The sequence below is a fragment of the Magallana gigas genome, chromosome 3 (assembly GCF_963853765.1).
Source record: "Magallana gigas chromosome 3, xbMagGiga1.1, whole genome shotgun sequence".
In the NCBI taxonomy this organism is placed as follows: Eukaryota; Metazoa; Mollusca; class Bivalvia; order Ostreida; family Ostreidae; genus Magallana; species Magallana gigas.
In genome coordinates this window covers 1320365-1344917 of record NC_088855.1, presented here as the reverse complement: position 1 = coordinate 1344917, position 24553 = coordinate 1320365, and the positions used below count along the sequence as shown (strand labels likewise).

At 33.9% G+C, this 24553-nt stretch overlaps 2 protein-coding genes across 3 annotated transcripts in view; both read right to left on the bottom strand.

The window, feature by feature from the left end:
• LOC105333566 (adhesion G-protein coupled receptor D1) overlaps positions 1-24553 on the bottom strand; it is a 94839-nt gene extending 70286 nt beyond the window's left edge. The window contains exon 1 of the mRNA XM_011436609.3: positions 24334-24553. The gene's annotated coding sequence lies outside the window, so the exon portion shown is untranslated. The remainder of the gene's footprint in view (positions 1-24333) is intronic.
• On the bottom strand, positions 1101-24384 carry LOC136273500 (adhesion G-protein coupled receptor D1-like). 2 transcript variants are annotated; one of them, XM_066077994.1, is made up of 12 exons: positions 24250-24384; positions 22829-22912; positions 22181-22284; positions 21993-22092; positions 19547-19639; positions 18793-18923; positions 15871-15937; positions 15694-15779; positions 14915-15041; positions 13546-13721; positions 13215-13346; positions 1101-1570 (listed from the first exon to the last, which is right to left on the bottom strand). In XM_066077994.1, the coding sequence occupies exons 2-12, from the start codon at positions 22868-22870 to the stop codon at positions 1561-1563; spliced, it is 1068 nt and encodes a 355-aa protein (XP_065934066.1). In that variant the 5' UTR covers positions 22871-22912; positions 24250-24384; the 3' UTR covers positions 1101-1560. The 2 variants fall into 2 exon arrangements, with proteins under 2 accessions (XP_065934066.1, XP_065934067.1); XM_066077995.1 differs by lacking the exon at positions 1101-1570 and having other exon boundaries at positions 13213-13346; positions 13550-13721.

Below are 24553 nucleotides of genomic sequence, written 5' to 3'. Positions count from 1 at the left end.
CCTTTGACTCAAGGTCATTTGGTCACAAACCAAAAACGACATTTACTGTTACAGGGTATACAAATCATCTTTAATGCGTTCATCATTGCAATAAAAAATTGCGTTAAAGAGGTGTGAGATGCATGTGAAGAGTAGGGGGTCCTCCATATATGAGATGTTCATTCTGGATACAGTCGAGCCCAAGTGCCTTCCTGCGTTTAAGTTCTTTGATAGCCTTGGTTATTTCGTTACCGGTAACTTCACCTCATGTAATTTTCGTAGGGTTTTATGTCTTGAGTTTTCCTGAATAAACACGTATGTGTTTTCTGTGGATTTGTAAAATTCGGAATCAAAGTTTAAGCTTTAGGTTGGGTTAGAAATTTGTTCAAATACTCAGCAAAACAGCTTGCAATTTCATCCGGGTTATCCACGAGTCTTCCTTCAATTTCGATTTCCGGATAGAATTTTGTGTTCCTGGGTCGCTGACGTTTAACAAGCTTCAAAAAAACCGCACATCACACTCAGAAGCTTGATCAATATCGTGGAATACCGATGCCATGTATCTGTCGTGTTCAGCATTAAGTTCATTGATGGAATTCGCGATAAGCTTTTTTTGCGTGGACCCTGAGGTCCACGCAGAAAATATATAAGCGAGGTTAAACCGGATGCTATGGGGAAATTCAGCCTGCGCATGAGCTAGCCTGGTTCCTGTGCGTAATGGGTAGCTCAGGGAACCAGGCAAGCACATGTTTATCTGAATCGGGATCGGGATTCCGTGCCATATGCACACATAAGTTCAAAGGCGCTGTAATTGTAAAGTTGTCGGTAAACAGTACAGAAACAAAGTATTCCTTTTAAAACAATGATTGGCATGTGATATGAACTATCAGTATTTGAAATAAGTTAATGTTATGCCGAAACTATAACATGCATCAAATAACATAATTTGCAATGTTTTGTTGTTTTCCGAATACACAAGTAACTTAACTTTACTTTTATAGTAGGCGAGGCTAGAGAACTTCCCGATTAAATTTTTTAAGCATTTAAGTATGGTTAAATAATTATGTCACTGTATAAAAGTTTAAATCTCAAGAAAAATGCATCATATGAAATTTTTAATTTACACAAAGCTGTCACTGCATAGTTAACAAAGTAGTGCGAATCGTAATGTGTGCGAAAATAGTAGAATTCACCAAATGCCTGATACTATACATGCAAACTTCATTCATAGATAGATCATAATTATTTTAGAAGAAAGAATCCTTTAACTTCTAAGAGAAAAAGTCAGGGCTATACATACATGTATACGTAATACAACGTACAAATTGAGTGGTTAAAAGCAGAGGGCTAGAGTCGGTGGAATCTCTGATAATCTTAAGGCTTTCACGTTTTCCTTGGAAACACATGCAAATGGTCCACGTATTGTAGTCCTTTTTTAAAGGACAGCAACTTGTATAGTTCTTGTAGGAGTCGTGTACCATGCCTCCGGGACGATCTTCGCCTAACCAGATATTTCGTATGTGGTGCTCTCAGTCGTGAAGGTGTTAGACTTCAGGTGTCCACTCGGGTCTTTAGTGAGGTTTAAATTTTGCTACAGGGATAAAAAAGGATGCAGCAGTGTATAAAATATGACACAATTCTTTACAAAAATTATCAAGATCTACAACAGAACTTTTTTTTTGATGGACAGAGTATCCTCTTTTGGTTATTTTGTTGCCTTTTACTGTTAATAAATTTGAATTTAAAAAAAAATGTTAGCTATCTTCATATCTTCATTTCTTTTAAAAATTCCGTTTAGAGTATTGGCATATTATTGACAGTGTACTTGAGAGTATTCGGGACAAAATGGATACCATAGGAAATAAAAAAATAAATACGACCAATGATCTACTTCTGGATCTGGTCAACGTTTGTGATGACTGTGTTTCGAAGAAATGTGTAAAATCTGTTAGTACATATAGAAACAATATGTACATTACTATCAATTGGAAAGCAAAAAATATTCAACAAGAAATTAATGAACTTGTATTGTAAAAAAAGAGGCGATTGCAATCAAGCAATTAATAAAAACAGATTGGAGTAAAGCAAAGATCAAAAGGAAGTAATTGTACTAGAATCAAATGGACATTGCCTCCGATGCAGAACAGTATCAGAAATGGCTAGGCGAAGACATGCCTATCCTGTCATCATCACGTGAGATCGTCTGTCCAGTGTGATACAGCAGAGTGGGACTTTTCTATCTTACACCGTGTATAACTACGCTGCTATGGTATGTACACAAGCGTCGTATGCTGTAAGGAAATGATTAAATGACAAAATGTGCAAATCTAATAGTCATTATTTTGCTAAACTGACTACACTTAATCATTTGTTCATTGAAAAACATGTCGTATGCTCTCCTCTTTACTTGCACTATTTATAGCGCGCAGAGGGATAAACCGAATGTAAATATTTGAATGTCAAAAGAGAAAGTCGCCAGACATCGTTTTGTATGAAAAAAATGACAATAACAAACTGTTAAACATCTCAAAATTAAATAAACGAAATACAAATTCAAAGCAGAGCAACAAGAACCTCTAAAAAGATAGAGGTAGGATCAGGTGCCATGGAGGAGTGACCATCCTCCGGTCACACCCGCCGTGTGCTCTTTGTCGTAATCGGGGGAAAAACGGATTATGGTCTAACAATTAGTATGAAAAACGTCAGTCAGCATGCGACCCAGTGGAAGATTGTATTTATTTGTAAAATAATGCAAGAAAAATAATCATTCAATACACACTCATACTGGACAGTGAAATTCCACCTCGGGGCCAATATTCACGTTCTAGGACTCGGCAAAGCCTTGTCCGCGCAGTGGAATTTTACTATCCAACATTCGTTATAACGTATATTTAGTTTGGATCAATATCAATTAGATCTGAGTTTCACGAAAATCGGCTGCGCCATTTCCGAGAAATCGCCTGCACAAATTTTGTAAGGAAAAAAATAATAACTAGAGCAAAGCGCGTTGCAAAGCAACGAGTAGGTCTTCCGTTAATGTCGGAAGTAAAGCTGGAAGTTCCGATAAGAAGCAGAGCTCTTAAACCAACAACAAGAGTAACTTAAATAACAAGATAAAAAAATCGAATTATTCCCGGTACGACTTAACAAAACCCGAATGATTTTAAGTACGAAGAATATCCAAAAATCAGATGAAGAAAAAAAATATCCGAGCAAACATGACCGTACAGCGAATGAAGGGAGAAACAAAACATTTGCGCAAAAGTTCCTAAAATAGGCAAAATAAGGGAATTAAGATTGATGAGCAAATGAGCAACGAACTTAAGAAACGGTAGAAAACTTGATATGATGTAAAACATGTGGAAAACAGATTGTGGGAAGAGAGAAAAGCGACCACAGGATTGAAGGAGAAACAAGAAAATTTGGCAGTTGGATAGTGTCATAAAATACGGCAACAGTATAGTGAAAGATAAAAAAATCAGAATAAACTTTAAGAAACCTTATCAAAGAGACTAGCGCGAAATAGACCTAGTGTTGCTGAAGTTGTCAACATTCCACCCATGCCAACAGAAACCAGTTAGGAACATTATGAAATTTTAAAGCTGCATAAAATCATTTGGTCGCCATATAAGTTTCGATCGCTCCTCAACTGCCTCTGGGGTTTATATACCGCAGGCCAAGAAAGTTATGGTCGCTTGCTTTCCGATCGAGGCATTCAGGTTGCACAGACTCCTTAAAGCATGAATTGCACATTGTCATAATCTTTTTTGTAAAAAATAATAAAGAAAACTACAATCAATAAAACAAAAAAATATATTTATTCTTTAAAAGAATGTCCAATGGTTCCTTGTTATTTTGCACAGATAGTGATGCCTTACTTCGCATGCACATCGAACACGTGTGTCGTTTAAACAGAGTGCATAACGTCTGCATCTCTCAGAAGACCCAAGCGGCACTACATCAAACACAGTATACAAATGATGGTAATTCCAAGAAAGTAACAACGTAACATCGTTTCCATCAGTTTCTACAAAAACTCTCCATTTCCCATTTTCACAAAATCCATGCGGTCATTGACATTGCTCGATCTGCCACAGTTTGTGGTTTGCGTATGTGCGATATTATTACATACACGGGAAAAACGTTCTACAATTATCGAGGAATTTTGAAATACGTGTGCTTGGATTTCAGTCTGTCTAGTTTCATATTTTATTGGATATTCCTTACCAGTGCAGTGGATATCATTTTTGTTCTATACGCGTTCTACAAGTCTTTTCGTTGTATGTAAAGTGCTCGGGTGAATAAAATACACGAATGCGGTAAAGCATTAATAGTGCTATCGGCCTTATATAGGGAGTGTGTAGCGATGAGCAGAACAAAAGAAACTAATATGGCAGTAGTCGGAGATAAAAGGGAAATAATACGTATTCATGAATTCGTGTCAGCTTTGACATTGAGACCACAAGGGAATACATATAACAAGTATAACAGAGAACAACACAACGTACCACAATATACGGGTTATGAAAGAGTAAACAAAGGAAGACTTCTGGGTACTTATTGAACAACAGCAGCAGCAACAATAACAGACATGTAAGGCCAAACTATTTATCAGGGAATACATAATGGGGAAACGCTACAACCTTGGCAGAGAAATAAAATACAATTAAAGGGACTTGGTCACGATTTGAGCCCAAATTTAAAAATGTTATTTTCCCAATTTTTATGTTTAGAATGGTTGATAGGGGCACTTTTAATGCTTTAACAAAATTTGAAAGTCAAATATTGTTTTATAAGCAAAATACAGAGTTTGAAAATCTTTGTTTTGAATACAAAGCTCGAGCTTTGTTATGGTTTACATATGTTATTTATTGGTTTAAGTCTCAATCAAATGTTGCTTTGTTCTGTTTATGATATCATCTATGAACACGAGCCTTGTTTGCATGACAAAGAATTGTCAGCATTGTATCTTGCTGATAACTCTACGTATGACTCTCAAATTTCATTTGATCATTAGAAATGCATTCCTAAAGCATTGTAAATATTAAAACAGAAAAAGAGAATTTGACCAAAATCGTGACCATGCCCCTTTAAGGTGGAGGCCAACGAGGACACGGACAAAGTTTTCAGTAACAAAGACAGCGACAACGAAAAAATACGTGGATGCTAATGGTATCAATTTGTTTACCAAGCAATTAAACAAAATAATTAAATAAAATTTCTATCCAAAGGATTGAAATACACACAAACCCCACTGTGATAAAAAAAAATGTGAAACATACATCAAAGAATACACTCACAAACACCTGACCGAATACTAGTACATCAATAATACGATGAAGACATTTAAAATACTCAAATAGATTAAGTAAAAAAAAACACCAAATCTTGCGATCAACCTAAACAAAAGAACGGGAAAACACTCCAGAAACTGTTCAAAAAACGCTCGAGAGCTACACACTGGATAGTACAAAATGTATATACAAATCCTGTCTAAAGACGAAACAAATGCCATAAAACCATAAGCGGATAAAGGCGGAGCAGTCGTAGTTATGGTACGCAATATTCTCAGCAAAATCAATGAAGAGTTCTATACTGAAATATCTGAAAACCAGGAGAAAGCAATCATACGAAAAGGAATCAAAAACAATCAAAGAAGCTATACAAAAACAGAATTCTAAATACATTGATTTAACATTCTGTTCTACTGTTGGAGGATCTGCAGCATCCCTGACGTCTTAGCAACTTACTGCATATTATCGTGTGACCACTATGTCAAAATTTATAAAGTTTCATCAGGGATGACTTAGATATATCTTTCAACATCTATCGAATCAAGTAAACACTTATGATGAACTAGCAAGTCACCAGGCCTGAAAACTTTTAAATTTTTTAAAAGTGAAAATTGCAAAACGGAAATGGATAACAGATTTACGAAGGATTTAAAAAAAAAAAAGAATATTGTATTTACGTTTAATAGGAAATACTTTCATCCAATTAAAAGTACAGCCCAACGCTGCCTAAAGCTTAGAATTTTTACACGAAACGCTGAATATAAAGTCAAATAAAGAATTTGGTGAAGAAATATAGCCAGAATCGTACGAATAAATGGAAATATATTTAGATGATTGTTTTATTATATGGAATAAAGGAGACTCATTTACAAATGTTGAATAATATTCTTAATGATATGGAGCCAGATATCAAATTAACATTAGGGAAATGTTCCACTGAAATTCCGTTTTTAGATGTTCTAGTCAAGAAGGAAAACGATAAAAATTCTATAGTTATATTCTACAAGACTACAGATACTCGCCAATATTTACATTTTGGTTCATCCCATCTACGACAAATAAAAAAGCGCATTCCTTACAACCTAGTCAGGAAAATATGTACCATAGTCAGCAATGAGGAAACCAAAAAAATCATCGTTTCAAAATGATGAAGATATTCTTGACTGACCAGAACTATTTATCAATTTAAATAATGACGGCACCAGAAAGGCGAATAAAACAGAAAGACATGATCTTATTAATCCAATTTTACGGAACAACATGGAAACAAAACTATTACCACTCGTTACTACCCATAATCCTAGGAACCCGAACATAACCCCGGTTATCAGTAAATTCAACGGAATTGTAAAAAGAGATGAAGATATGGCTTGCAATTGATTTTTATGCATTGCCCGAGCCTAGTTTTACTTGGCATCGTTTCATAATTGCATGTACGATTGCAGTTTCTCGCTTGTATTGTCTCATTACGATATTGGGTAAAAAGAAAGTATCTACACAAAATAAAACGAAATGACAAAGAAGTGACATGCACACATAACACACATATATACACACACTCTATCTTCAAAATATTAAATTTCTTTAACGGAGCACCATTAAATATAACAGTATTTACAAATATTCAAAAAGCACATATTAAAAGATCAATGTATAAACGGGTAACAGTATTCTCTCGATTACACTTCACAACATGTTTTACAATATCATCATGGCAGAAATGTCATTATTATATCAGTACATTTCTAATCAAAACAGTTTTTCATAGTCAAAAATTAATGTAGATCATGCGCGGATCTAGACATTTTTTTTCCGGTGTAACGAAGAATTTTGACCCGGGTTGAAAATTGACCCGGGGGTCATTTTTCCACGTTGAATAATGAGACGAGAGGTGTTGAATAAAGACCCTAATCCGTTGAAAATTGACCCGCATCGTGGAATTTTGATCATGAAACCGGTTCAAAATTCAACAGCAAAGAAGCACAAATTAAGGAAACAATATTATAACTTGAGTTTATTTAATTAAAAATTATCAGTTTATACATATGTATTCTTTATATTTTTATGTTTCAAGGGGGGGGGGGGGGTTAAAAATGAAACTTTATAAATCAATATTTTTTGATTTACATATTATCCCTTTAAATATGTAATAACTATTTTATTCATAATAAACTTTTCTCGTATAATTGCTGTTTGTGTGATATCTATATATTTCTTAAAAAATATATGTTTTTTAAGAATATTTGTATATATCACAGGATTAATTATTTTAGATAATTAGTATTCATATTTGCGTTCACTTATTTCAACATTTTATGTTTTCATTTCCCATTGTTCATTTGTTTACATTCACACTGCTTCATTCATTCATACAATCATTCATAGTATGATAGTAGTACGAGAGGTCACGTGGTTACGTTTGGCGGGTGGATCAGTAAATGAATGGGTGTGTTAGACTGGTTTTTCGGGTTTAAGTGAGTGAGTGCGCATGTCCGTTTGCATTATCGAATTTTTAGCACGAACTTTGATTTAATATCACGACGCCACCCAAGACAGACGGTTGAATTATTAAGCTTCATAGCTTGTCAACCCGACTATTATCTGAGTTCATATTGCTGTTATATTTGGTGAGTTATTTTAATCAAATATGTGTTATTTAAATATTTTGTAACTAAAGATAAATTTAATGAGTGAATGTAGAGAATGAGAGTGTTTTAGTTATATTATAATTGTATATGATTATATATCACCTAGCTGTACTTGAGGAAACAATTATTCGATATACAAATACAACAATAAATATTCAGCGTCATTTCCACAAAAGGCCTTGGAGTTCTTAATTGTTCCCAAATGTAGCCCAGAATATTATATATCAGCTACCCCTTGACATATACATAATTACACGTTAAAATATTCAATGCAGTTAAACTCCATTTTTTAAATTCGCTGGAGAAGTGTACAAATGTAAATATTTTAAAAATTACAGTACATCATATTGTTTAATTTTGGTTTTACGTTAACCCAGTAAATTGAAACTTTGATATTGTTCATTGTAGATTTTGAGTATGTCATATTGAGATTTTTGTGCTCGCACCCAATCAGTTTGTTAAAACTGTGATTATCTGAATTTTGTATTCACACATATCCAGCCAATAACAGTGTACAACATGATGATATGCTAACATGTACTCTTTCATGAACAATGTTGTAGTAACTATATCTTGAAAGCCATTATTTTTTAATTCTATTTGTTACATAGTTACTAGGGTAACTATATATCATCAAATCGCTGATTTTTTTTAGGCATATACAATTCTGCTTCATGGAATCTGTAGCAAGTTAGCAACCTAATATTTGTACAGGATGACAATAAAATAATTTTGCTTTAATAGTTTCTAAATTGCTTTGATTACAAAAATTCATCATAAATACTAACAGTAATTGTTTTCGTCAAGAAATAGGTAAATTGCATTTTTTGAATAGAAATATGTAGAAGAAGATCATACAGCAGCGTTGGAGTAGATGGTTGACCCTCCTATCACAGCCACCTACATTATTAATTCAATTTAAACGTGTTTTATTGAACGGAATGTTCAAATTATTGAATGGATTGGATAAGAGTCATAGCCTATGTAAACCCTTTCAAACATACAAAGTCAAGAAGAAATTATATAAAGTCATAAGAATAGAGTATTACAAGTTTACAGAATATTATTGATATTATGTGCATATAAGACAGGGGATACTTGAATATCAAATAATTATCTGAATCTTTATCATATATGATTGTATGACATATTGTTGGTAGACATGTTGACTCACACCTACATTAACAAAACTATCACCTTCAAGTATACCTGCAGGGATACAAACATAAGAATGACATTTTCATGATCCAGCCCATTTGAAAAAAACAGTAAATAAAAGGGGACTATATATTAAGTAAATATACATGTATAATACTTAAATAGGTTTAAACCGTGTGTAACCTAAGAGAATCAAAAACGCTTTGGAGCTCTAATATAAATATAAACATGGGAAACAATTTTACAATTTTATCTATATGAAAAATCAGAACTACCATAAAGTATATAGTTCATATAAAAAGGTACACTTACGTCAAAAAGTTGTTTAAAAAGTTCGTCTCTTTGTTGAGTATATCTTGGATATCCAGAGGGAAAAATCACTTTTCCTTCAGATGGAGACCTACACTATAAACATCGACTCCCATCAGTTTAAAAAATCCTCATGTAAGCTTTACTAGCTTTATTCCGTAATTGACGTAAAATAATATTTCCTATTGCCTTAACTGAAATTTTTGTAAGCTTTAGGTATATTTTGTTTTTTCAAGTGTTGACTTAAAGAAGGATAAAGTTGATGAAATTTTCTTTCCTGCATGAAGATTATTCCATAATTTACATGTAGACGGAGCAAAGCTATTGTAATAAGCATATAGTGGTAGATAGTAAAAAAAAACTCATTCGACCTAAGATTATATGTATATTCAGTTAGTAAATATGATTAATTCAATCTAACATATTTTGTGGTGCTAAACCAATTATAATCTTGGAGAATATAAATACTTTATGTTTATCCCTTCGAGAATATAAATACTTTATGTTTATCCCTTCGAGATTGTAAGGCTTCCAAATTAAGCTCACAATATAAATTGATTTTAGAAGAATTAACTCTGATTCCTGTCACTGTCCTGGTTGCTTCAAATTGTACATGTTTAAGCAATTCGGATGTTCCTTGATACAGCTGCTCCAAACAACATTACCATATTCCAGTCTAGGTCTGATAAAAGCCGAATTTTAACAAGTGTTTTTCTATCAATTGTATGCTTGAGTAATCTTAATATATTTAATATATATTAATATATATTAATATATATAACTTTTTGCATGCCTTTTCATGTATACCATTAATATAATTAGATCAACCATCCTTTGACTGTATATTTAGATGCAAACCTACTTTTTTAAAAAATTGATAACATTTTTGCTGTATGCTATATAATTATGTTTTTAATTTTGAGGAAATATATTACGTCAGTTGCCTGTGTTTCTAATTTACTGGTAATTAATGGAATTGAAAACTCAAAATGATAGTTCTAAATAAATTGCATTTTTTAAAAAGAACTATGACTCTGCATATGCAGAAAATTGGATGGTGCTTCAATAAAGTTAATCCGACAAGTTTATGAAAAATTATTGTTAAGTACATGTATATATGTATAATAGAGTATACATAAAAAAGATAAAAAATATGACAACCATTCAATTATTTTTTGGTCAGGGATGCTGACTTCTTCAAATTAAGCATAGGTATCTGACATTATATCCTTTTGTCTTGATATAAATATATATATATATATATATACCCTTTACCCAATAAAACAGTATAGAGGTTATATTTTCAATTATTAGAAAATACAACGCCAGGTGCTTGTCGAATAGAGCTCTGTTGAATTGCCTTAAAAGTGACAATAACGGGCAAAACATTTGTTAGATATATTTATCAGAGATTATGACAAGTTGAAACTTAAAATTCTGTCACATGAGGGAATGAAAACCATGTCATCTATGTCAAAAAGTATTCTAGCCCTACTCGCCTGTTCCATTCCGAAGCAAACGGTCATTTTCTTAGCTTAATTTACATAGTATAGTAATAATAAATGGATATCATATTTTCAGTCTCAAAATCAAATGGTTAATTGGACCTATCAACCTAAAGGAAATAAGCCCGTCCGCATATGTATCGGACAGTATGAACATTTTAAAACTAAAACTTTCAAATATGTGCATGATTGTACATTTAAACTGTGTAGAGTAATTTCCAGTTCAGATCAAAACTCTGAGGCTGGGGTCAATTCACAACAGGATCAATTTTCAACGTGTCGGTGTCTTCAGAGTTAAGAAAACTCTTTCTAATACCGTTGAAAAATGACCCCGGGTATAAATTTCACGATTTTGGTCTCAATTTTCAACGTTGAAAAATTACCCTCCGGGTCAATATTCAACGTTGAAAAATGACCCCCGGGTCAATTTTCAATCCGGGTCAATATTCTTCGTTACACCGGCGGGGGTCAAGGGATAATTGTGTTGGTTGGCCGGGGAAGGGGGGGGGGCAGTCAGGGGCCTATTTCGCTAATTATTCTCAATGTAAATTTATTTAATTTGAAATTTCCCCCACCCCTCTTTAGAACCGCGCATGAAGAGTTCCATAATAATGATTGTTAGAGAGAAAAGACGCAATGAGTATACATAAAACAAATGTATTTATTGAAGGTATTACAACACGTGTTTCGATCGAACACGTGTTTACCTGGTGTTTGTTATGAAGACTAACCAATTTGATTGGTTATTATATTTATAAGAAACCTGTTCTACAGGTATTCTCGTAAGGTACGCACGATTTGGTAACGAATTGAGTTTTAAGTCATTCGAAGGCTCTCTCTCAGTGCAAGCAGACGTTTCCCCACCCACCCGCCCTCAAAGATAGTCATAAATGTTTGGTTTTATGAAAAATATATATATAAATATTTTACTAATATGTGTTGTTTTGTTTTTTTAAGGGAAAAAGAACACAAGAAAATTGAATTATGTGATTGTATACATGTAATAATTAAACTGCACTTCTGAGAGCGCTTCTGCATCTATATACGTGTTGTTATTTATTTTATAGATTATTTATGTTCGTTTGAGTGTTAACGAATAAGAACATAACTCAAAATATTTGATATTCACGTACATGTAAACGTTGTTTATAGAATAAAATGTGGCGTGGGAGTTTCAGTTTGAGACAAAAATATAATTTGCATCTTCATTGATTGTACAATCTACGCTCAATCAGAGGAACAGTTCTCCCAAGAAATGCTGTACAGAAAATGCAGCTGTCTTTACCTTCCCAATTTCTCCCCATATCAAAAAAAGGATATCGATGAGTTGAATTTAGCCCCGTATTAGCAGAGATATGTTCCTTGACTTTAATTGACTATTTATGCAGAGGGAATGTTAAATGTACTTTTAAAGACTTTAAATTTGCTAGAAGTTTTGTTACTTTAGACTTTGTAGAGATAACTGTCTTTAGAGAACATCAGATGTATGTTTCTTTAGACTATGCTGGGAGTATGTTACTTTAGACTATGCTAGGAGTATGCTACTTTACACAATGTCGGGAATGTGACGTTGGACTATGCCTGGGGTATGTTACTTAAGACTATGCCGGGGTTATGTTACTTATTCAGAATATGCCGGGGTATATCACTTTAGACTATGCTGGGGTATGTTACTTAAGACTATGCAGAGAGGTATTTTACTTTATACTATGCCGAAGTGTGTTACTTCATACTATGCCAGGGTTTGTTACTTTAGACTATGCTAGGGTATGTTACTTAAGACTATGCCGGGGAACGGTACTTTGGACTATGTCGGGAATGTAACTTTAGACTATGCCGGGGAACATTACTATTGACTATGCCATAGGAGTGTTACTTTAGACCATGCTGTTGGTATTTTACTTACCAGTATGTCGGGATGTAATAACATTAGAATACGGCGGTCGGTATTTACTTTAGATTATGCTGAGAGGTATATATTCACTTAAAGGGGCATGGTCACGATTTTAGTCAATTTTTTTCTGTTTTTATTATTTACAATGCTTGAGGGGTGCATTTCTAATAATAAATTGAAATTTAAGAGTCAGTCGCAGAGTTATAAGTAAGATACAGGGCTTACAATTATTTGTCATGTAAACAACGCTCGTGCCAGATGCTTGTTTATACATACGTTCAATATACCAGTAAAACTCTTTTACTTTGGTCAAAATAAATTTTGACCAAAATCGTGACCATGCCCGTTTAAGACAATACCAAGGGTATATTACTTTAGACTTTTCCGAGGGTATGTTACTTTAGACTATATGCTGAGAGGTATTTACTTTAGACTATGCCGTGGGGTGCGGAGCCGACATTTTCCCTCGGGGACATTCAGCAGGTTCCGGGAGGTAACCTGTGTATCCGCTATAGACTGGCTTCTCTGTTTCTCCTTGTCTTTCTCACCAGAACTTACTCTACAAGACAGACAGATGCTTCGTCATTCCGTCATCTATCTCTTGTGGTCGTGCATTTTCAATAATTTTAAAAAATTAAATTAATGAAATAAGAAAACAGTACAAAATGGACATGACAGACTTTTTTCATTACAAGAAGCAATATATATTTTTGACATGTATCACTTCTAATACTACATCTCTGATGCCAAATACCTACCCACCTCTTGGCAATTCCACCATTTCAGAAATCTGGGACACGTTTGTGACGTCATTGCTGATGCCGTTAGTCATGGAAGCTTCCTCTTCATTATCATTCTCAGGCTTCATCTTGACGCATAGCAACTTTCTCACGTGACCATTGGTCATTACGTGACCAAGAAATATACACATACCCTATTTTATAAAGAGAAAATTCATATTCCAACTAAAAGAAAAAACACTGTAAATGTACCTATAACGTATGCGTTGCTAAATCAGCAGTGATAGATGTATGGGAAATGACTGCGATTTCTTACGAGTTCTTACTGTTCTTTAGATGCATGATGTGCAGGTCTGTAGCTCCCGGTCTGAAAAAAAACTCCGATGGACGACCTGGGAGCTACAGTGCCTCCCATACTAACAATCTGCAATTTACGGCGCACAAAAATGTGCGCTAGTTTTGGACTGATTAATCTTATTTCCGAACACATTCTATACAGATATTTGATTCCAAAAAATTCCTTGGACACTTTACTACAGATATCGTCACGTTACTTGCCTCTGATAGTCTTTTAAACACCATCACCAGCCCCGTAATGTGAAGTGGTGCAGTTTGTTTACATGTAAAAATGGCGACTCTCGATCTCGACGTGAATTTAACATTCTGCAATTTCTGAGGTCGGTTAGCGTGTTTAAGAGAAAGTTTGAGGCAAGTAAAGTATCGATATCAGTAGTAAATTGACTGAAGAATTTAATGGTACTTATGTTTTCCATAAAATTTGTGTAAAAATCAGGTTAATTAGTCCAAAACTAGCGCACATTTTTGTGCGCCGTAAATTGCAGATTTGTACTATGGGAGGCACTGTAGCAACCAGGTCGTCCATCCAAATTTTTTTCAGACCGGGAGCTAAAGACCTGCATCTAACTGTTCTTATGATTGCCTTTGAGTTCAGAAATAAAACACCTAGACAATTAGTATTCCGCAAAATTATAATCTTTGGTAGTATATATATGAACAAAATTTTAGGATCGGCTTCCCTTCGCACAGTGTAAAAGAATATCTTAGCTATTATCAAAACTTTGTATTACACGATTTTACTGTTACATATATTTGGAAAGAATCTATAATCTTCTCCCCATCAATCATGACCGAAGACTAGATAAAACAGATATATTAAAAACCAGCGTAGGATAATAACCCTTTGGACCCTAGTGCAGACTTCACAACTATTACCTCTCGACAGTATAAACCTACTTAACCTGAGTGGAACAGAAGCAGGCCACAAGCATGAACAGACTTAGCTACAGTATAGACGTATTTACCTGAGTGGAAGAGAATGCCATAAACACGTACTGAACAGACTAAGCGACAGTATGAACTTATTTACCTGTGTGGAACAGAAGGCCACAAACATGTACTGGACAGACTTGGCGACGCCAAAGGTGGTGGCCAAACCCAGAGTCCACATTAGCCCGAGGACCGGAACCAGAGAAACAGCGGTCAACAATTGATTCCTGAAAGATGTTAGACATGTCAACAACAGATTCCTGAAAGATGTTAGACATGTCAACAACAGATTCCTGAAAGATGTTAGACATGTCAACAATTGATTCCTGAAAGATGTTAGACATGTCAACAACAGATTCCTGAAAGATGTAAGACATGTCAACAATTGATTCCTGAAAGATGTTAGACATGTCAACAACAGATTCCTGAAAGATGTAAGACATGTCAACAATTGATTCCTGAAAGATGTTAGACATGTCAACAACAGATTCCTGAAAGATGTTAGACATGTCAACAACAGATTCCTGAAAGATGTAAGACATGTCAACAACAGATTCCTGAAAGATGTTAGACATGTCAACAACAGATTCCTGAAAGATGTAAGACATGTCAACAACAGATTCCTGAAAGATGTAAGACATGTCAACAACAGATTCCTGAAAGATGTAAGACATGTCAACAACAGATTTCTGAAAGATGTAAGACATGTCAACAACAGATTCCTGAAAGATGTTAGACATGTCAACACTCTCAATATACTGCTAAAACTATGTGTTAATTCTTTTTGTTTTTGTTGAATGTGCATTTCGTTAAAATTTCGTGTATAAAGGAAGGTTTTTCAACAGCAGAAACTACATTACAGTGTGTTAATTTACATACTTTAAAACACGCCTAAGTTTGTAATCTCGTTTGACGTCCATTGCAAATCTCGTGGCCATGATCAATCCAAATATGCTTAGATTCACCTGAAATTTAAACGCAGAGTTCGCATAAAACGCATGCAGACAAAGTATTCTAGCTGGAAACGCGCACCAAGCACAGTTGAATAGTACTCACTAGTTGTATGGCCAGAGTGGGGCCAACAAAGGCCCATCGGGTTCCCTGCTCAGGGGTCAACCAGCAGCTAAAGACAGAGACAGAGAGATCAACGAATAAAGGCGCAAACAGATATACAATTGATTATACCTAACCAGGAGTGATAAATAAATAAATACAATCAAGCACCTACATACTCATAGAAAAATAACTAAACCTAAACTCTGTCCCGAGTTTTTGCTTCCACCACTTTTGCGTGATATTTCAATATTAGTAAATACCTTTGTGCTCAAACTACGTTCATCCACTAATAAAAAAAATGTCCAGATTATCTATTTTGAAACGCCCCCTCTACCGCTTCAGGTTTCAATACAGATCCCAAAATTGAAAGTCTACGGAGATTTTGCATTGCATCAACCATAAATAAGCCCGGATGATAACGTTAAAAAATTGCGCGAGGTATCCCGAGTACTTCCGAATGGAGAAAAGATGAAAACATTTCCCATTATAAATCTCTGTAAGAAAATTGTTTTCGTTCCTGATAAATTTTATGAGTGAAAAGGGATAATTGTTCAATGAAGATATCTTGGATATATTACCTTTCATCGATGTCAATTGTATTCACAGGTATGTGCATTTTTATTAAAAATCATCAAAAAGTGATGGAAGCAATAACTTGGGACAGACTATAGGATAAAGTGGCGTCGGACGCTAATTAAAATGGGGGGGGGGGGGCTAGACCTATCAAAGATCTTGAAAAAAATAATAATTAAATACTAGTACCCCCTTCCCGACGCATATAAGAAGTTACAGGCTGAGACAGTGACAAACACATATCCACAAATAATGATACCTTTGTTAGGTTATTTCCGAAATCAAGCCAAGTCTTGCATGTATGGTATTTACATTCAGAGTACTAGTATATTTCCCCTTACGTTTGCAAGTGAACGTCATAGCGCGTTTTAAAATATTTATTATTGTAAGAATGAAACTTACATAACCAATTTGATATGTACTTTTGAAAATAATCGTTAAATCATATCATTTCAATCTCAAAAAAGAGTTTACCCTGCAAAGTTTCTGGTACTATAATTTAAGGTGCGGAAGCGCACTAAATGACATGTTTTATGGCTGTTCCATCAATTATTCATTTCCCCGAGAGCGTATATATATAAGGACTTTAAAACAATGAAACTAAAATATTTCATACAAATGAACATCCTGCAAAGTTTCTGGTACTATAATTTAAGGTGCGGAAGCGCACTAAATGACATGTTTTATGGCTGTTCCATCAATTATTCATTTCCCCGAGAGCGTATATATAAGGACTTTAAAACAATAACTTAAATATTTCATACAAATGAACATCAAAACAAAAAGAAGCATTAAATGCTTACTTTTGGATATCGTCGCATGCGCGGATCCAGAAAATTTTTCCAGGGGGGGTCCGAAGGATAATTGTGTTTGCCAGGGGGGGTCCGAGGCATATTTTCGCGATAATTTTACTATGTAAATTTAATAAATTTTCATTTTCCAGGGGGGGTCAGGACCCCCCCGACCCCCCCCCCCCCTCTAGATCCGCGCATGCGTCGGTCCTAAAACACACCAAGCCGTGCAGACAAATTATCATACAGCGCTAGGACACGGTATTCAATTTGTCTGCACCGCTTGGTGAGTTGTATACGAAAGCCGAGAAGGATCATTCGAGATTCGAGATTCGAAATACGAGATTCGAAATACGAGATTCTCGTATTTCGAATCTCGAATCTCGAATGATCCTTCTCGGCTTTCGTAGTTATAGGACCTACGACATCCAAAACGCAGCATTCAATGCTTATAATTGAATGTTAAACATGTAAACTCATAGATAAATAGCTTACCTTGACGGTATGGGCATTCTTGTTCTTTGATTTCAATTATAATTAGCTTATATTGGTCTACAGAGTGACTGAAGTTTACACAGAGATGCGCTTTATGTACAGGGCTGAGGTTTACGTAGAGAGAGAGACGCAATGTACATGGTGGGGTTGATTTTACAATATTTACATTTCCAAGTGTCTTTGCCTGTGATAACACTACACTCATGTCTATTTTGTATTTTATAGCCCATAACTTCAAATGAAGCTAAATTGAGGCGCCAGCGGGACTTATATTTAAATATTTAATCGTACGATGGTTTAAAATTATATAAATATTAGTAATAAGGAATCATAATTTGAATATTATGAGATGATAATTTCAGTCGGGGCATGATCAAATCTATCATAAAACCCTCCGGGATTTATTGATTTGATCACGCCCCGACCGAAATTATTACCTCATAACACTCAAGGAATGATTCCGTATTCCTTAAAAGATACAATTAGTGAACAGAGTGGGTGGAGTTTACAAAGAAATTCAAATAATTCAAATGATGGTTGAAGTTTACACAGCTAAAGACACGTGATGGGTGGATGGAGTTTTCAGGCATATAGTTAACGTGAATAGAATTTACAGGATGATTTGAGTTTACTATGGTGGATGAAGTTTACAGGATATTTGTGGATTTTACTTAAGGAATGAATTCAATATCTATTTGTTTTATATACGATATAAAATGGTTTAGGGCAGTTTACGCTTGGTTTATAAAAAAGCGTAAACTGTTTCAAACCATTTTATATCGAATAAAACTAATAAATATTGAATTCATTGCTTATAATTTAATTTTTTTTACTCTTCATTGTAGATAAAAACGGTCATTTGACCTTTACAATGACGTAAAATTGTACAAAATTCACACGTAACGTCAGGCGTATTGATACGTTTTTGACGTTAGTCTTACTATGACTTAGGCAACATTCTTTATGCTATATAAAATAATTTTTCAGCCAATCAGAAAGCGCGTTACAACCAAAATTAAATTATAAAATATTTGTGGAGTTTACAGGGTAAATGGAGACCTACAGAGACCCCGATCCGTAGCTGTCGCCCCTCAGGGTTGCTGTCAGACCGACCACCACCATAGCGGGCACCCAACACACCGCCAGCACCACCACCCGCCTGTGGAACCGCTCCAGGATGGTCACCGATCTCAGCTGTAAATAAACAGCACAATCCGATTACTTTGTAAGTCTGGTAACTCCGTGTCGTGACTCCAGATGCGTTACATTTGGTTTTATCATCCGATCAAAGTGCGCAATACAACGCAACCTAAGCCGTGAATACGATAATCCGATGTATAATGAAGTAAGGTCTTAATGAGGGGATAATCACTATGAATACAGAACATCAGAGACAATGATATGTAGAAGACTTATAACAGTTCATGTCTAAAAATAAGCATAACTAATGTATAATGAAGTAACTAGGTCTTAAGGAGGCTCACAGGTTAACAAATCATCCACCAGATCTATCTCAGGGTTTTATATATATGATTTGCCAAGCTTTAAACTATTATCTAGTTTTTAAAAATTCCATATCTACCTGATCGAAGTTTTTTGATGTATGGTTTCTTAAGCAATACTCTATTATTTGGTAAATAATTTTTTTTTTTAACTTTGAGTATTTGAATTTATAATATTGGACATCGGGGCCTCTTAATGTCATTGTTTTAATAATTCGCAATACTGACTATATAAAAAGATTTATAACATGTTCATGTCTGAGAGGAAACATCACCGTAAAATCAAAGGCCGTGTGAGTACGATATATACTGTACCTTTGACAGGAGATGAAGTCCAAAGGAGAGCGAGCAGAACTGGAGCGTCAGAAAGAAGTAATGGATGACGGCCGTGGCTGTTCTACACACAAGCTGTTGGTGAAATTGTACTCAGAGGAAAAATACATAGAGGAATTATACAATGAGGAAAATATACATAGAGGAAATAAACGTAGGGGAATTATACAGTCATAGAGGAATTATACATAGAGGAAATATACAAAGAGGAAATATTCGTAGAGGAAATATACGTAGGGGAATTATACAGTCATAGAGGAATTATACATAAAGCTTCTTGCGTAGATCTTTTTCTCTTTTAAAAATAACCACTTTTTAATGAGAAATCTTAAACATTTTTTTGGAAAGTACAATGCTCGTGTATCTAAAGCAAGTAAATCAAAATTAGAAATTAAAATAACCTCAAAAGAAAAAACATGTTTACTTTCAACTCTATAACATATTTGTCAATGTTCAGACAATCTTAATACGCATAATTATATTTACATTCATTTTCTTCCCCCTATTAAATTGCATTGATAGATTTGAGTGATATTTACGCATAACACAGAAGACCCAATCACCAAATCTGGTGCGTATGAATACATTCACTCTTCCTTCAGAACCTGACTGACTCTCCTGCCGACTTCAAACCGGATCAAGATTTGATTAATTTTTTAGTATCCAAAAATAAATTCATCAAATTACAAAATGAAAAATTAAATTGTGTTATTATAATTTAAAACACTGTGCACTATTTTTGTCAGCATAATTCGGCTGTTCCAATGGCTCACCTGTTAATTGCGCATTACTCGTTGATTAAGGCCGGGATTTTTTTTAAAATAAATCACATTTGCGGAAAGAGAGCAGATGTTAAAAAACCTAAATATAAGCATTGAATCATTATTTTTTGAAAGATGTTGTATCATAACTGCAACAGTGTGTGCAAACAAATTTTCCTAACGCGCTACCGCTCGTTATTCAATTTGTATGCAGAGAGATCATCTTTCAAAAAATAATGACTCAATGCTTAAGGACGTTGTTTACTCAGGGTTTGAGTTCTCAAATCCGGATTGTTAAAAAGTTCAATTTAATGAGTAAAATTTGTTTTAAATACAAAAAGTATTTATGAAATGAATAATTATTGACATAACAATCGATATTTTTACTAAACTATGGAATTAGGCTCTGACAAAGTTTGACTTTTAGCAAAACAGAGGAAATTCAGACTAAATTTTTCAGATTTTGTTTTCCACTGAAATATATTTGGTAGTACTGTAATATTTAAAGTTAAGATTTTATTTGTTAGTCAACATAATTTTGCATATTTTTTGTTGGTTTTATCTTGCTTTTTAGTTTAGATTATCGTATGGAACACACTACAAAACTATTGAAAAATGCCTAAAAATGATAAAAGACACCATATCTTAAAATTTTGATCATTGACCTCATATAAATTCTATGCCAGCAGAGAAAGGTCAATATACTTAGTTTAATACTATAAATGTTTTAGCATTATCATCATTCAGTTTTTTGTTATATTGAATCAAAAATGGGTAGTAATTTGAAAACTGATAGAGGAAATTCGGACTAGAATATCTATAAAAATTGTGAATGAAAACTTTATTCTTTGTATCTATTTAATGTCACTACCATTCATAAACTGTATTTCATTTGTTAAAGAGTTAAGCAATTTGTATTATTTTCACAATTAAGAAAATCTCAATCTTAGTGTAAAATTTTTATGGTTTTTTATTAAATTTTCAAAAAATATTCAATGACCATTAACTCAAAAAGTAGGTCATTGACCTACTTTATTGAAAGTGAAGAATAACACTACCATATAAGGTCTATAACACACAATAGTTGGTTTTCCATTATCATCAGTGGAATTTTTTTTCATTCTGAGTAAACGTCATCCTTAAATAAACATTTTTGGGGAAGTACAATACTCAAAAAGCAAGTAAATCAAAATTAGAAATAAAAAAAAACAAAAGAAAAAACATGTTTACTTGCAACTTTATAACATATTTGTCAATGGTCAGACAATCTTAATACGCACATCTAGGAAAAGATGAGGTTTTTTTTTATCTAAAAATTACAAATAATTAAATATATGAAAAAAAAATGATAAAATCACAGTATCTTTTATTGACCACTGTCACCACACAACTATAAATAAACAGTTCTCTGGCAGGTTCCCTCTTTCGAAAACTTCATTGAACTTTCAAAAAAAAACATGGTGCAAAAGACCAGAGCAAAACCCATCCAAAATGATGCTCAACGATCTTGGCCGATCGCCTCTCCAGTTTAGTATTTATAAACACCTAAGTCTAACAATTGTCTTAGAAGAAAACCAAAATCCATAGTAGAAAAAATCGGTATACATTATGCGTTTAAATAATAAAAGGACACGTGGGTTTTATGCAGTAAAAGATATAATGCTTACTCTGCTCTCAAATGAATTTTCCGCTCCGATCAGTGCTAGCTGTGCTCCAATGAGCGAAATATTCAAATTGATCAGAATGAACATCCCATCGGATGTGACTCTGAAATTTCAGAAAAAGAAGGTATAATGCATAATTGAAGTCTATCAAATTCAGTTTTTAGAATATCAGTAAAATGCCTCCCACTTACGGCAAAAAACATATAAGACAAAGGGACAGCATGGTTCCGACCAATGAAAATCCACTTCCGGTTACAGAAAGTTTGACCATGGAGGCAACCTCTGACTCCGTGAGCTGAAATGGAGTAGTAGCGACTAACTTCATATACTTTACATGTCTTTATAATATACAAAAAATTTGTTACGTTTTACAACTCACGAATTATTCATATACTGTATATATGTTGTTCTTTTTATATACATTATTGTTATATTACACATGAATATCTATATTCTGTAAATAATTTTCTTTTGAAATAAAAGTCATTGACATGATTGATTATTCTTTAATATATATATATACACACACACACACACACACACACACACACACACACACACACACACACACACACACACACACACACACACACACACACACACACACACACACACACACACACACACACACACACACACACACACACACACACTGTCAAGATACATAAATTATTTATAAAGCATGTACATACTGTCAATGCTATAAATTTATTCATTTTGAATGATATATGCTTAATGATATATGCATGTACAACTCATGCAAATTCATACATTGTCTTCACATACACGAGCATCATTAGGTTGGCCTTATTTATGTTGATTTTTTAACAGGAACAAACCGTAGCATTGCCGACGTCCATTAGAAATGTATAACTCGCCATATTGGTGGATATGACGTCACTTCCTCTGTCGGATAACCACTTCTGTTGGGAATATATACAATTTGTAGAATATGTATAGAAATATGATTCAAAGTAACATTTTCATTTATTTCTTTTTTCTTAAATCCGTTATCTGTGTGTTTAAAAAAAATAATAAATCAGTTCACATTGTACACTTAAAAAATTCTGAAAACTTAAAATTAGTTGTGTTGTCCATGAAATGCATTTCATTTAATATGATTACATTGCAAAAACGTAAATGAATAGAAGCGTATACATGTATAAACAACTGTATACGGGAACTTATGTTATGAAATATGATTATTAATTCGATTTCATTATAAGGTATAATGTAGTAGGTATAAAATTACATCCCCTTTCTAAACTTTGTGACATGAATGAAAAATCTATCAAAATGGGCTCATAATTAATATATTCAATTATAAAAATCCTCACTTTTGTGCTTAAATTGGCCAGGGGGTCATCTTGGATGGAATATACAAAAGTATTCCCAGACTGACAGAGGTTTTTATTTTGTATATACTGTTTATGTTTAATGTGTAAGATTACAGCCGTTGTTGTATAGATCGTCACTTCCGGTCCTGTGTTTGCTCTCGGGATATAAAGCTCCAAACTTCATCATATCAGTATGAAGCCGGGGATTGAATCACAATACAAGGGATGACTGACTTATTGTTCTGGCATTTTTTTGCATCTGACAATACAGAATGGCCGTCATCTTGATTCCTTATTTATTAATAGAACGGCAATGTTCATCAGTCGCTTATAAGAAAAGCCATATTGTTTTAAACCAGCGCTTATTGAACAAGCTACTAGGTAAATGAGTTGATTTTTTAAACACAACTGTGATAGAATAAAAAAAACAGTTTGAAAAATCACAATGATCTGTTACTACACGGTCACCGATTCCAAAAGAAAAATTGGCGACTTAAAAGGAGTCGGTTAAAGACTGTTTAATAGAATAGTCAAAACAAATAATATTTTTTTTGTACCTCCTTTTCCTGTTTTATGAAAACTTTCATATACATGCTAAATATCAAACTTTTTTTTTTTTTTATATTTAAACAAATATTAAAACAGCTTAATAATAACGCACAATGACACACCTAAACTCCATTATGGCAGCAAATATATTATCTAAAAGCAGAAAATTATTTATCTTCTTCAATATCATTATCCTGAATTCGCCTGGTAAATTTTTAAACTAAATTTAAAGTTTATTTTGGTTACTGAAATTTCACATTTCGGAAAAAGCATACCAGATAACTTTATAAATGCAAAGCATAGATTCATTGTATTACTTTGATTTATACATTCGACATTTAAATAAAATTACATATTTTCTAAAGTTTAAATACCTGTGATTCAGAATGTTAGCGTCTTTTTTCCTGGTACGTTACTATTTCACACCTTTGGACTACCACACCTTTGGACTACCACACCTTTCCTCAGCGCATCCCCAGTATCTGTAACATCCGTTTTATTGCAGAAAGTTGCCCTCAACCGCCTGCATGTTGTGAACTTTGACCTTCTGTGGCGGTAAGCTGATTGTCTGGGTGTGGACCTTAACTACATCAATACTTAAACACGATACACGCTAACCTCCGTAAGATACCCTTAATTACCTATAAGTCTCTCTGTTTCAGCGGAGAAGTTTTATTT